Source organism: Zea mays, chromosome 1, assembly GCF_902167145.1.
Source record: "Zea mays cultivar B73 chromosome 1, Zm-B73-REFERENCE-NAM-5.0, whole genome shotgun sequence".
Taxonomy (NCBI): domain Eukaryota; kingdom Viridiplantae; phylum Streptophyta; class Magnoliopsida; order Poales; family Poaceae; genus Zea; species Zea mays.
Genome location: NC_050096.1, coordinates 287,849,912 through 287,864,767, shown reverse-complemented (window position 1 = coordinate 287,864,767; position 14,856 = coordinate 287,849,912). Strand labels below are relative to the sequence as shown.

The 14,856-nt window shown below is 49.8% G+C and overlaps 2 protein-coding genes across 6 annotated transcripts; one reads left to right on the top strand and one right to left on the bottom strand.

Annotated features, from left to right (window-relative positions):
- Positions 1 to 470: 470 nt before the first annotated feature.
- Positions 471 to 6,712, top strand: LOC100273910 (Electron transporter). 5 transcript variants are annotated; one of them, XM_035965006.1, is made up of 12 exons: positions 471 to 2,665; positions 2,776 to 2,882; positions 2,990 to 3,059; positions 3,187 to 3,270; positions 3,689 to 3,805; positions 3,905 to 4,357; positions 4,574 to 4,980; positions 5,079 to 5,178; positions 5,269 to 5,328; positions 5,438 to 5,524; positions 5,647 to 5,784; positions 6,234 to 6,712. In XM_035965006.1, exons 2-12 carry the CDS (start codon positions 2,788 to 2,790, stop codon positions 6,552 to 6,554), a joined length of 1,932 nt encoding a protein of 643 aa, XP_035820899.1. In that variant the 5' UTR covers positions 471 to 2,665; positions 2,776 to 2,787; the 3' UTR covers positions 6,555 to 6,712. The 5 variants fall into 5 exon arrangements, with proteins under 5 accessions (XP_035820899.1, XP_008668016.1, XP_008668015.1 ...); XM_008669794.4 differs by having other exon boundaries at positions 2,984 to 3,059; XM_008669793.4 differs by having other exon boundaries at positions 2,758 to 2,882; positions 2,984 to 3,059.
- A 2,668-nt stretch (positions 6,713 to 9,380) lies between these two features.
- Positions 9,381 to 10,672, bottom strand: LOC103644071 (uncharacterized). Its single transcript, XM_008667263.4, has one exon. It carries the CDS (start codon positions 10,257 to 10,259, stop codon positions 9,711 to 9,713), a length of 549 nt encoding a protein of 182 aa, XP_008665485.1. The 5' UTR covers positions 10,260 to 10,672; the 3' UTR covers positions 9,381 to 9,710.
- Between the last annotated feature and the right edge of the window lie 4,184 nt (positions 10,673 to 14,856).

Genomic DNA, 14,856 nt, shown 5'->3' with positions numbered 1-14,856 from the left:
GCGATTCATGGCTGCAAGCCTTGCTGTAATTTTGCTTACTTCCTCTGTAACCTTCTTTTGTTGATTAATTTTAGCTCGGACTTATTGTTCGCCTAAAAAAAGGCATCTCATCTAGGTGGATTAACATCGCTAATCCACAATCCAGATATAGTGTTTTAACAAAATACGCCTTTTGCTTTTCAGAAGCCGAATCCTAAACCACCAGCTTGTTTTTAGTTTTGAGCTTTTAATTAACTAGAAACCAAAAGTAATAAATGAACACCTCTGTCATCGGTCGATCGCTAACAATCACAGCGTTGTCTCAGTGTTTTTTTTTGGCGCCAGAGCAACATTGTTGTGTTGCATACGCCGGCAGTTCCCAGGCCCAGCGGCGCGCAGACACACGCGATGACCAAAAAAAAGCCCCAGCCTTTTCGCCCTTTCCGCTGGCCACTTTTCTTCCCCCCTGCACCGCACCGCACGGCTACGCAACAACACACCTGCCTGACCTACCCTGGCCACGCCTCCCAGTCCCAGAGGCCGGAGCACCGAACCGAACCGAACGCAGTTAACCCCAGCCGCACGCCTCGTGCAACAAGGGCTCGCCGCCAGGGAGAAGGAGAAATTCCGCGTGACAAGCGCGCGGCTCCCGGCAGCAGCGGACAAGTGCTCGCGCCTCCCTCCGCCCGTCGCCTGCCCTGCTTTTGATGGGTGGGCGGGCGGCGGCGCAGATGAGGAGGGCGACGACGCGCGGCAGCGGACGAGAGAAACGGGACAGGGGCAGGGCAGCCAGCCACGCACGACCACGGCCGGCCCCCCTCCTTTACCCTCCCCGCGCCCCGCTTTCGACGCTTTTGAGGCTGAGCCCCAATCTTTTCTTCCATTCTTTTGGGCCCCGCTGCTTCGCTGCTTGTGTTGTGTTGCGTTGTGTGTGAGTGACCCTAAACAAAGCCTAGTTGGCATGCCCACAAACTTAGCCTTGTCTTTAACGACTGATTGTCTTCGGGGTAGGGGGTCTAGACATCTACCAGTAGCATTTTCTGTGTGTGTTAGTACAAGTGGTACTGTAGGCAAATGGGAGGAGTCACTTTAGGAGCCAAATGGCATGATTTCCCTCTCCTCTCCTCTCCTAGTGGTGGGTTTTGTTTGAACGGATCTGTAGTGGTGGTGATTTAGGCGTCCCAATATTCTATGCCTTGTTGTTTAGAAAGAACGCAGGCATCCCACTTACTAATCCCTGCATTAGTGAACTGCGCTTTCTTTACTGAAGTAGTATTAATAAGAGATGAGGTTGTCTCGTGCACACCTGACAGGCTGACACACACCCCCACAGTCGAGACAGCTGACCACCCTGCAAATTCCAGTCTGTACGTACGTACGTACGTGCTCAGCAGCAGTGTTCATCTTTCGAGAATGTAAGTTTTGAATCTTGTGAGTTGTGATGCCTTATGCATGGAGTGTATTAAATGCTCACAGGAAAAACCAGACTACTATCAAACTCTGCTTATATATCTTCATAAAAAAAAACGAACTCATCTGCAGTACAGAGGTTAACTGGAGCGCTCGTGCCAGGTAGATCTAGAAACCTGCCTGCGCCATTAACAAGTACACTATCCACTGCCACCCACCAGCATCAACCACCAAGATTAGGCAACCTCACATCCAGTCTCTCAAAACGGAATAGATAATTCATAACCCTTGATGCTTTTGGCCTGTTTGTCATCGTTTGGTGCAGTGCACACCACTCACCACTCACTCACCAACTGCTACTTGCATGCTGAAAATCTCTTGCACAAAAAGGTCTGGTAGGGGAACGTGCTACTTTCGATGTTTTGTCAGTTTGGTAACACAAGGTTTGTGGCTCTATTATCAGGAGCTGGAGGCGTTAAAGGCTTTGCACTGATATATGCTCCCATAACCATACTCTCACTCCAACCCACATGTCTGTCTGATGTCTCATGTCGCTGTATCAGGGTTTGGGGGGTAGAGAAGCCTGATTAGGGCACAAATTACCAGGCTGGCTGAAAAGGTTTCCCCTTTCCCTACCCTGGTTTCTCTGGACGCAAAAAAAAGAAAGAAAGAAAAACATAGAAAACCCGGAGGACTAGAGCGAACGAGGGTTTCAGACCTGACCTGGGGCATGCGGAAAAGGCGTAGTGGTTAACCTATTCATTCATCATCCGTCACAGCAAGGAACGAACGGAACCCCAGGACAGGGGAAAAGTTGCGTGTGGCGTTTTTCACAAGATGTCACAGTCAACGGCCTTTTTGCAGGCTCGCCACTAGCGTTGGCGCTCGCTTGTGCTGTATATATGCACATACACACGCAGACGCAGTGCTCAGTGGGGGTGGATGCAGAGCAGTTGGATCGGGGACACACACAGAGAGAGAGAGGGCTTTGCTTTCCGTTTTCCTCTCCAAATGGCTCATTTAGCTCTTGACCGGAAGAGTGGAGGGTGGTGGTGCGGGTAGAGATAGAGATAGATGGCACTCGTCGGTGTGGACAGTGCTGGGTTCCTTGGAGCTTAGCGTGACTTCATCAGAAGACGCCGTTTGCCTGCCTGGCTGCTTGGTCTTGGGTCGACGACCGGAGCCCCCTCCCTCGTGCTCGCCTTCTTCCTCCCTGTCCCTGTCCCTGCTACCGAGTTTCCGGGCGCTGACCACTGGGCAACTACAGCTGATCTCTGTGAGCCCTTGTTTCTCTTCTTCGTCTCCGTCGCTGTTTGCTCGGTGTCTTACTGGCTTAGACTCGTTTGCATATTTTTTTTTAAATTTCAGTTCTTGATTGACTCTTAGCTCTGCCGCGGCATGGAGGTGGAGGCTCTGGAGAAGAAGGGGCACGCAGCTTTTGCCAAGGCGATGAAATCTTTCGGCTCTTCCGAGCGGTACAAGCGATCCACGAGGTTGGTGTCTGCAGGCTTCTGCGTAGTTTTTTTTTTTTTTTTTTTTGGGGAGGGAGGGTTCAGATGGAACAATGCTCAAAATGCGATTAATGTTTTTCCAGTGGCAGATATTTTGAGGATATGTATGCTACAGACGCTTTGCGTTCTTCAGACAAGACGATTGTTCTACCTATGCCGGTAAAAAAAACATCCTCCTCCTGCGTGCTCATCCATATTGTACCGCTCAGTAAATGCATGGTTCCCACCTCTCGCTACGTTACTTCCTGCAGTTTTGAGTGATTTGTGTTTAATCTTTCCTTCACAGGAAGTGGTAAAAGCTAAGGTCAAATGTGATATCACTAAGGAAGCTCAACCCGGGAGGGGAGCACAAAGCACCTTGAGAAAGGAGGTAGGTGGTAGTCTGGTTTCTTTCAGATAGTTTTTTTTTTGCATTTCCATCTGTGCGGGCTTCTGAGATGGAACACTTGTTGTGGCCCTTTTTGGCTGCACTGCCAACAGGCAGAAAACAATCTATTTTCTACGAAAGGCAGGAGCACTGCTCAATCATTCAAGTGGAGAAGCAAGAGATTTTTTTTAATCAAAACGATTTTGATGCCATCTGTACTTCACTAAATGCGACAGCATATTTGTTCACCCACTAATTCTGACAAAACTCACGCCTCACTTAAAGTTAGTAGGAAATGCTCAAATAATGGGTCACAATCACAACAAGGTGCAAGCCCGTTTTTTTTTTCTTAGCCTGCTGCCGCCTCTCGTTTTTTCATCTACCATACTGTAGGCTCATGAAATCAAATCACCTGATGCAGATTCTTCAGCTCGAGAAGCACCTCAAGGATCAACAGGCTGTGCGTGGTGCGCTGGAAAAGGCTTTAGGGCCTAACGCTGGCCCTGTCAGCTTGTCGCCAGAGAATCCAATGCCACAGGTATGTTTCGTCCAAGAACTACTGTTAGTCCGCTCTTGTACAAAAAATAAAAAAAAAATCATCACTCATCAGGTTAACTAACCACTTGGATCTTTTCAGGCAGCTAATGAATTGATACGGGAGATTGCTACATTGGAGCTGGAGGTCAAGAACATGGAGCAGTATCTCCTGACGCTGTACCGGAAAGCATTTGAGCAGCAGCAAGCGCCTGCGTTTTCCCCCCCTGACCGCCGGGAAGCTTCGAAGCCGTCAGTGAGCTCGCGTTCTGGGCAGCTCCGGGAAACGCCCATGGCAACGAAGTCTTCTTGCAAGAGTAGAGGGGACGCAGCACTGCGGTCCAGTTACCCGCCAGCGCATAAGAAACTGAACGATCCATTGGCGGATTGCTGCACATCTGCTCGATTTGATAGAGTGGTTGATTCAGACGTCCTCCGCTGCCAGTCTGCGTTGTCATACCGTGGAGTTTGTTCGTCCAGGATATTGCCTTCGGAGGACGATAGTCTTGCAAGGGCTCTTCGCTCGTGCCACTCGCAGCCTTTCTCATTCGTAGAGGTAATGATTTGCTCCGTGCTGAAATAATATTATGGCATTGTTGGTTATATCATTTTCTTGGACTAGTTTATCATCTGCACATGCATGATACGGATTTTTGGGAAAGGGAAAAGCGAGTCGTTTTTTTTTCAATAACCAAATAGTCACCTAAATTTGAGTTGTACAGGACATCCGAAGCTGTATAGGATTTTAAGTTCCTTGTTATGTTTTGCGCAGGAAGGAGACACCGGTGCATCAGGGATGATAAGCTTAGCAGAGTATCTAGGAACTAATGTAGCTGACCACATCCCTGAAACTCCAAACAACCTGTCAGAGGAGATGGTGAGATGCATGGCGGGGATATACTGCAGACTCGCAGATCCTCCCTTGGTTCACCACGGCTCGTCCTCTTCACCGTCGTCGTCGTTCTCCTCGACTAGCGCAATCTCTCCGCAGTATGTGGGGGACATGTGGAGTCCCAAATACAGGAGAGAGGCGACTCTGGACTCCCGTCTGATAAACCCGTTCCATGTCGATGGTCTGAAGGAGTTCAGTGGACCTTACAACACAATGGTTGAGGTTCCTATGATTAGCCGGGACAGTCGGAGGCTGAAAGAAGCCGAGGACCTGCTCCAGACTTACAAGTGAGCTATATTTCTGCCTCTTTGGTCGATGGGAATTTTTTTATATATTTTCAGATTACTCTTCGGCACACCGTTCTGAACTGATTTCGACATTTCAGGTTGATTTTGTATCGGTTGGAAGCCGTTGATCTGAGGAGAATGACAGATGAAGAAAAGATCGCATTCTGGGTCAACATACACAATGCTTTGCTGATGCATGTAATACTCTACTGATTGTAGTTCGCCAAAAATTTCTTGGCACTTGACGTGCTTTGTTCTTGATGGGGTCCCATTGTAATACTTTCACAGGCTTATCTGAAGAATGGCGTCCCACAGAACAATCTAAAGAAAACATCCCTACTTGTTAAGGTAAAGCGAAAAATGCTTCCTCTGAAGACTCAGTGGGAGGGTCCTGCAACCCAAAGCACATACAAATTTTCCTTCTCCTTTGGCTGACACATGTTTCAACAAACCACAGGCTGCCTGCAAAATAGCCGGACGCAACATCAACGCCGCCGTCATCCAGAGCATTGTTCTTGGGTGCAACACACACTGCCCCGGACAGGTATGAGCAAGGACGCATGATTAGGTCCAAACCCGGCTGAAAGCACGATGCTCCTACTGTACTGATTGTATGCCTCCACACACACAGGCATGCTAATTTCAGCTTCGGCCCTTTTAATGCAGTGGCTACGGACGCTGCTTTACCCCAGGATCAAAAGCAAGGTGAGCAAAGCGGGGCATGAGTGGCGGGCCTTTGCCGTTGCGCAACCGGAGCCTCTTTTACGCTTTGCGCTTTGTTCCGGCAGCCATTCTGATCCCGCGGTAAGCAACAAGCTCCGTAGACTTTGGTGTCATTGTACCTGAGTATCTTCTTAAACAAACTTAGAAGTCAGTATGGGGTCAGTGCCTCAGTTTGAGTACATGCGTGTTTTAGTTTCTTGGCAAGCCTTTTAGGCTTTTAGGCACAAATTTGGCATGAAAAAGCTGCATGTTCCCTGTCCTATCAATATATCATGTCAGTGTCACATTAGTGAAACAGGTTTAGGAAATGAATCATGAGCTGCCAGCTTTTCGGTGATTGGGAACGTTGTTAGGAATCTTTCGCCTGCCATCATGTTAGGAATCTCGCGCTGTTGTGTCAAAGGCTCAAAGCACACTGCTAGTATCCATAATTACTGGGTGTGCGTGCCAAGCTGGCCCTCTTTTCTGAATTCTGGAGGCAGCAGGATCATCATCTCACTTCGCTTTGCTTTTGTTGGCATTGCATGCAGGTGAGGGTGTACACTCCGAAGCGGCTGTTCCACCAGCTGGAGTCGGCCAAGGAGGAGTTCATCCGGGCGACGGCCGGCGTGTGGAAGGAGCAGAAGCTGCTGCTCCCCAAGCTGGTGGAGGCGTACGCCAAGGACGTGAAGCTCTCGCCGCAGGGCCTCGTGGACATGGTCCAGCGCTACCTCCCGGAGAGCATGAGGATGGCCGTGCAGCGGTGCCAGCACGGCGGCAGGTCGTCGGGCAAGGTCGTGGAGTGGGTGTCCTACAACCCGGCCTTCCGCTACCTGCTCGCCAGGGACCTCGCGTTCCCTCACCTCAGCTGACCGTTCGTTAATCTTTAGTAGTATATGCGTGTGTGCCATAGGGTTAGAAGTAGAGAAGGGATCATGTGCAGTTTTTGTGTGGTGGTTGTCAATGGCTTTTGTAGATGATGAACAGGAAACAGGGGAAGAAATGAGAGAAAGCACGTTTGACAATGGACTCTGTTTGTGACATGTGTCGTCGCCTTCCTTCTCTTGCTCATGTCATCGCCATGGTCACCTCCTTGCGCTACAGAATTAGCTTTGTCGGATGATGAGCGTTGAAGTACACTTTGGAGGCGCCTAAAAAAACTTTGATAGCGTATTACTGGCGGTTTCAAGGACGATACCCAATATGGGCCAGTTTTACCAGACAGCCGAACAGGGCTAGATCAGCCGTTGGAAACGAGAGTCTGGGAGGGCCCATAAGGCCATAAGGCAGCGGATTTGTGACCCAACTTGACACGGAACTTGGGCACCAGTGGCAGTGGGCTCATGAAGTCGGGACTCGGGAGAAACCCGGCGGCCTGGTAGACTTTACGCACCAGCTCAGATTTCTGAGTCCTCGCTTTTCTTTGCAAAAGGTTGGGACGCATTCACGGGGTTCTTATGAAAATGTTCTATTGGAAATTGGACGTTTATGCAGCTCACTAAAATCACCGACCAAATTAGATGGCTGCTGTTTAGCTACAAGGCATGGAATTTGTGATGGTTGGTGGCAGGTATAGCAATTTCGCGTGCTTATTCAAACTAGTAAGTGCCCCTGCTAACATCATCCCAACCCTTCTCAGCCTACCTCCAAGCTCCACAGAGCTTTGCCGCGACTTAGCCGCCCGACTAGAGATGACAACAGGTACATATATGCTTGCGGGTATAAAATTTACCCGTCAAAAAAAAATTCTATCCGTCAAGTTACCCATATATGCTCACGGTTATAAAATCTTATCCGTACTCGTATCCGTGCGAGTAATTTTACTCGTCGGGTAACCGTACCCGCTAGGAAAGTTTTAAATTCCAATATACCAATCACTCAAAAAAATATTCAATAAACATACAAAAACCAAGTTCAACTTCACATAAAACAATTCATATGATTATATAACTTGGTATCTAGACAAATTGATAGCTAGAGAAGGGTTTTATTTTAGCTAAGATGAGCTCTATTAGATGGCTATAGTGGTATTGATGCAGATATATTTTACTCATGGGTAGACGGGTATGGGTAGTACCAACCTGTACATGTCTACTCAACGGGTAGATGTTTTACCCATTAACATACCCGCGTGTAGAGAAAATCACCCCATACCCGCATTTAGATCGGGTAAAACTCGTCGGGTATTCAGGTTTTGGATACTCATTGCCATCTCTACGCCCGACACAGGATCCCGCTTAGATCTGAGCACAGGGAGACCAATTGAGGAAGAAAGCTTCACCACCATTATCCTTGGAACCCGCGCCGCTCTATGATAGAACCCTCCGGCGACGAGGGGGAGAGGGTGGCAGCGCTAGGGTTTAGGAGCCACCTCGTGTTGCCGGAGCAGATAACGATGTGAGGGTGTTTTTCTACACCTTTTCCCTGACTTTTAGTGGTTAGTATCTTTTTTAACTCATATTTTTTTTATTTTTTTGCTTAAGATAATTTGTAATATTTGTTTTTGTGTTTCATAGCAACGACACTTGTGTGTATTAAGGTGGAAACTATTGTGTAGACAAACAAACCTGAAAGTCAACCGTTCGAAAAATATTGAGTTTGTTTCACACTCAATTGGGAAGAGTGGGTCCATCAAATAAAGGAGTGATAAGGATGTTTTCACATTTTTTTCAATTCCGCTTCACGTTTTTTAGTTTTAGCTTAACACGACTCTGCTCTAGAAAAAAAGATTTGTTAGAGAAATCAGTTATAGAAAAAAGTGGAACTATGAGAGCACGTAAAACAATGCTTCACATATTTTATGCTTTGTTAGAGCTCCCACTTATTCTGATTCTCTGTTATAAGTGATTATGTGGCTGAAATTGATTCTCAAATAAAACCATACGATAAACTCTATGGAAAGTATTACTATATGGTGAGAGCGAATGAGAGAAAACAACTTTTTTTTTATCTCACGGCCTCCAATTCATTAAAAAAAAATCATTTCACAATTCACTGTAGGAGTAATTCTTAGAGGACTGTTGTCTGGAAGAGCTCCGTAAATTCATTCTATAGAATCCGGCAGTAGAGCTCTCCTAAAGAGGGCCTTAGAAAGTACTACTCTAGGGTGGAGTTTAATGACTATAGGGTTTGTTTGATTTTACCCCAATCCATATGGATTGAGTGAGATTGATAAGATTTTAATCCTTAGTAAGTTAAAATCTCTCTCAATCTGTATCAGGCCTTGTTCGGTTTTGTCGGATTGCACCCGGAATCGTTCCAGCTAATCAAAGCTTATATAAATTAGAGAAGCAATCCGGTTAGGAATCGTTCCGACCCACCAATCTGGCGCAAACGAACAAGGCCTGTCCCGGATTGGTCGGTCGGAACGATTCCTAACCGGATTGCTTCTCTAATTTATATAAACTTTGATTATCTGGAACGATTCCGGGTGTAATCCGATACAAATGAACAAGGCCTCAATCCGCTCCAATCTATATGGATTGTGATGGTGAGATGGCATGGATTAGCTCGGGTGGGTGTGTGTGCGTGTGTGGTGGGGGGGGGGGGGGGGGGGGGGTTGTGTTGAACGACGACAATGAGAGATCTATAATGGTAGAAGCACGTGCAAACATTGGCTTCTCATCTTCATCTATCAGCCGAAAAGGATGGGTACCAGGAGGGCTTGAATCACATACTGGTCACAAGGAGAGATTTCCTTTTTCACAGACAAGGAGAGATTTATTCCATGATGCACGACACAGAGCCTGAACACGAGCACTAATAAAAGCTGAGTTCCAAACTGTGACTGGGCACACCGCACGGAGATCCCGTGTATTTACACTTGCATGCACCTAAACCTACACGTAACGTACACTCTACACGCGCATCCTGTTGCCTACTCACATTTCTCATTTCTGAGCTCTGCATCTACAACACTTCCCGCACCGTCGATCTCCGGCGCGGCCACACCGTCCGACCAAGCGCCGGCGAGCGACCCGTCACCACTGACCACCAGAGACATATCACATGCCGAGCGGAGGCTCGATCTACTCGCTCTCGGTCTCCGGGATCGCGGTCAGGTCGGGGGAGAACCTGGACGCCCTCCCGCCCCGGCACGCCACCCTCCGCTTCTGGTGCGGCTTCGCCGCGACGGGCGAGACCGCGTCCGCCGCCGCGTACTCCTCCTCGGGGACCGGGAACACGAGCGGCGCCACCGCGCCGCGCCGGAGCCGGCGGCAGGGCGAGGACGGTTGCGCGGCCGCCGCGGCCTTGACGAGCGCCGAGCTGGCCCTGACGGCGAGCGCGGCGACCTCCTCGCGGGTGAGGCGGCGGCGCCGCATCTCGGCGGGGAGCACGAAGTAGATCTGCCCGGCCTGGAGCTCCTCGCCGGGGGCGACCGCCGCGACGGCGACGGGGCCCTCGAACGCCATCCCGTCGGCGTCGCAGAGGAGCCAGGGGCCCTCGCCGCCGGCCGCCTGCAGCGCCGTCCCGGCCGTGGCCGGCGGGGCGTACTCCCGGAGCTCGCCGCTGGGGAGCACCACCCTCGCCGTCGCGGCGCCCTCGTCCGCCGCGTCGCACGACACGCAGATGCCCATTGTGCGGCGCAGCAGTAGGATGTGTGATCTTGTGTGCTGTGTGCTGCTTCGGTGCGGTCCCGCTTGCGTGCTGCGCTGTCCTTGAGCTGTGCCGCTTCTTCTCTGCTGGAGACGGCGATGGCCGATGGAGGAGGAAGACTCGAGGAGGGCGGCTATATATAGCGGGTGGAGGATGGCGACGAGGCGGGGCGGCAGAGGGTGAAGTGTCCTGTAGCCTCGAGCGGAGGCAAGACAGGCTGGAAGGTTTGCAACGAGCGAGGCCGCAGCGATTCGCGTGGACTGGCTGACTGGGCGGGGGTTTTCTTGGCAACCAGAGGGTCAAACTGAGGGCACGGCAAAATATAAATGCCGGCTATACTGATGCTTCAGTGTCAACCCAAGTATTCACTTCTTTTAACTGAGCCGTGAAGAACTAAGAGTATCAGCATTTTGATGACGTTGACGTGTAAGACAAATCAATGAGAAAAATAAAGAAGAAAACTATTTCTTACTTAGAAACCGAGTCTATCAGCAAAACAAGAGGAGGAAAAACTAGCGGTTTTGTGTTGGCAAGACGCATCGTTTCCATCTCTCCCTCTATTGAGAGTGTGTTTGATTCAACTTTTAAAATCAGATTGGCGGCTAAATATCTAGAATCTAAATTCAATAGGTGTGGAGCACCAAAACTGGTAGCACTTCTACTGCCGGTCTGCTGCGGAGTCCACGGGTAATCTCGGACGATTTGGCCCCTCAACAATACGACTTGTTAGCCTAAACTGTTCAGAATTAGACCAGTTCAAATGAGAGTCTTGATTTATTGTGAGAGCTTCCCCATCTCTTGTGATATCTTATTGGAATTCACATAGGATAAGGTCAAGACATCATTCCCTATAAATATGAAGGGGACCCATTGCAAACACACAACTCAATCGAATCAATCCTATTACATTACTTATCTTTGTTATCTGTATGCATTAGGTCTAGATGATCTGGTTGTAGTTCCCCAATCCCAATCTTCATCTCTCTTCTTTGGTTATTCGTTGTATAGAGATGCTTTGGGTGGCCCGCCGATCATAAAAGCAACGTTACGATCTCTCTCCTCCCCGATTAAGTCCCTCGCATAAGGTGAGATCTAGAATTATCCGAGAGCTCTATATGTATCACGTCCGGCGCCCTACTGTAGACGGTCCGACACCCCGTAGAGCCGACCCCAAGATCCTGCACGTCGCATTAAGGTCATAGGGTTCGTTTGTATTTGGCGAAAAAGACGTTAACAATGGGTAAAACAATAGAATAGATTTTAAAAAAAATTTATAGATTCATATAGTTCGATTCAGAATAACCTCCTACACCAAATTTGTCAGGTTCATGTAATCCATGTTACCAAAGCTATCATGTTGTTACATAATTTAGAGTTGACAATTATCTGAACCAAACATATTTTGGCTTTCTAAAGAAAATTGATTAACCCCTGTAAAAAACTAATAATATTTATTGCGTGTCATAAACATTTATAATTTATTACATAGATTTTGAGTTAATTTGGAATTGTCTGACTCGTAACAAAGCAGTGAGAACGGGTGCTTTTACGTACTAAACTACTAGTAGGGCAGAGGTGTGTTCCTCTAGGTCAGCGTGCCTTTTCGGTTGCAGGTAGGCCAAAAGGCCATTGGCACACAGGTGCTAGCTAGCTAGGTCTCCCGCGTAGAGGTAGCATGCAACAATGCAATGCAAGGCCGAGCGACGCGGCGCATGTGGGAGCGCCGGGGTGGCGCCATGGCAGCATCGTCCTCCCGAACCGCGCGGGACGCGTGGTGCTTCCGGCGACGGGAGCTGGCCGGAGTGTTCACGTGGTGTCACGGTCACGCACGACCATCGGCGCCTTTTCCAGCCCGTCGTTCCAAGAAACTTGACGTCCTAGCGTGGCCGTAGGCCCGGCCTGTAGTAGGCCAGCCAGCCATATCGTCGGTGGTCGTCGACGGCCACGCGTCCTCGCGTTTCTGTTCGAGGCGGACTCCCGTGATCTCTCGTCATCGATCGTCGCCGTGTCCCACGTGAAACGAACTGCAGCAGAACAGAACAGAATGGACCGAGCTCGCGTCAACGGGTCACAGGCTCACAGCTCACACGGCGAAGTAAAAGCGGGCGCGGGCAAGTCACGCACGGCGAGGAGCCCGGCCTGGCCGCGGCCGGCCGGCGATCGATCGGATCCGATGATCCGGCGGAGAGATAACGTAACGTAGCATGCGTCTGCGTGTGTGTGTGTGTGTGTCCGCGTGGCGCCGTGCATGCGCGACGAGCTGTTGCGCTCAACAGCTTCGCTGGATCGTCCCCGGGCGGGCCGCGGGCGACGACGACGCACGTTGGACTTGGATCACGGGGCGCGCGCGGAGGAGGCAGGAGGCAGAGGGCAGCGCGCAGCACGCAGAGCATCACATGGCCCGGGTGTCCGGGCAGTGGGGAGCCACCCCCGCTGCACGACGGGCCACTTGGTCTGGTCGTGCCGGCCGACGGGCCAAATGATTCCCCCACCCGGCAGTGGCACCGGCACCCCAGGTTGTTTCGGCAGTCGTCGGCACCCAACCCGATCGACGACGAACCCTGCACTGCCGTTGCCTTGCCAGGCTTGCCTTCCTGGAACGTTCGTTCGTTTCGCGCCCCGGGCGGAATCTCCGGCGTGCGAGTGCGACACCGGCCGTAGATCCCGACATCGCCTGCAGACGGAAGAAGCTTCAGTTCAGTAGTAGTTCAGGGCGTTGCAGTGCAGATCTAGTACAAGCGGAGGCAGACGCAGATTGTTATTAATCAGCAGGGTGGGGGGTCGCGCCGCGTGCATGAGCATGACGAGAAGAGGCAACGACCAAACCAAGGAATCCCGTGCGGTGCCTACTGTTTTCCGCCGCTTGCTTGCCAACATTGCAGAAAATGCTGTTGCGCTTTTTAAGAACCGCGGATCGTTTCTGCCGATCCTCCGAGCCCGGCAGGCTAGTTGATACGACATCTTTTGTTCATATTAGTCCACTCTTACCAACTTCAATAAACTAACGACCATTTGAGTTTGGAGCTAATTACTTTAATTTTGCGTTTAGTTCACATGTTTGCATATGTTCAAGCCTATAAAGTTCTTTAGAAACGGATGCCTAAACAGATCCTAATCCAACAAAAGCCGACAACCACCGCCAAGCAGCAGTACCCCAGTGACACGACGTTTTGCCGCACGTATTGATGCTGTCTGCTGGGCGCTGGCTGTATTTGGAGGGCCACGCATCCAAATGTGGTTACCAACCAGAATGTTAGATCTCGCCACTCTCCTGTACTACATGCGTGCCATTGTTCAGAACAGAAGTATGCTGCTGTGTTGCCTACCACGGCCCGGCCGTATATGGTCTGTGGCAGCAGATTGTGCATATGGATATATAAAACATTATTTTACAGTGAATAGAGTTTAAAAGTTGATTAAAAAACTGCTAACATATAGGGATTGTGGGTCCAGATAATAAGGCGTTTCATATAAAATAAAGTTTGAAAACCTAATCCTACATTTTCAGGGTCCCACCTCCCATCCACCGTACACCACCCACACCCAGTGTCATCATAGCACAAAGATAATATGTTATTTTAGCATCTTTTGATATTGATCACATATGCGATTTTGATATTTTGTATTTGATACTTACTTTTGCGATTCAAATAATCATATCTACTATAATGTTAATGAGTATGGATACTTGCTACCCATAGTGGATATAGATAGGGTGTAATTTTATATCTGTTGGCACCTTTTTCGGGCATCAAACACTCAACAAGAACCGGCGGCGGTGCTCTCTGCACAGGCGCGGACGGTCCGCGGCCAGGGGCCGGACGGTCCGCGATCTGGCGCAGGGCTGGTGTTCCCTGCCTGACGGCTGGACGGTCCGCGCCCTAGGGCCGGACAGTCCGCGCGTGCGCAGGGGCGGTGAAAGGTCGCCGGCGGCGCCTGGATCTTGCTCCCGGGAGGGAACCCGTCAGAGAGGAGAGATCCTAGGGGCTGTCTAGGCTCAGCAGGCCGACCTAGACTCCTCTAATTGACGTAGAGTCAAAGAGAAGTGGAGAATTTGGGGATTGGAATACTAAACTAGGGCTAAACCAGAACTAGACTAGAACTACTCCTAATGCATAAGGTAAAAACGAGTAATAGACTTGATTTGATCGATTGTTGGGGGTTCAATCGACCGTAGCCCTTCATCTATATAAAGAGGGAGGACTGGATCCGCTTCAAACTGATTTCCGAGTTAATCCCGCGGTTTTAGGTAACAAATCCCGCGAGAAACTAGGAACCCTAACTGACTCTGCGCACGCGCGGACCATCCGCGCCACCACCGTGGACTGTCCGCGCTGCTCTTTTTGGTCTCCAATATATACCCCCCTGCCTTTTGGTGAAGGTTGACGAATCAAAAGCATATGAACTAAACCTGATGTAAGTCACCGGCTTTTCAATATGGAGATCAATCAATAAAGCACCAATATAAAGGCCGTTTCAGATTGTATCTTTCTCGGCCATGACCATTTGATCAATGGATCAAAAGGAATAGAATGGAGGTGCCCCCCAGTCTGGATAGACAAAGGGACTATGCATGTA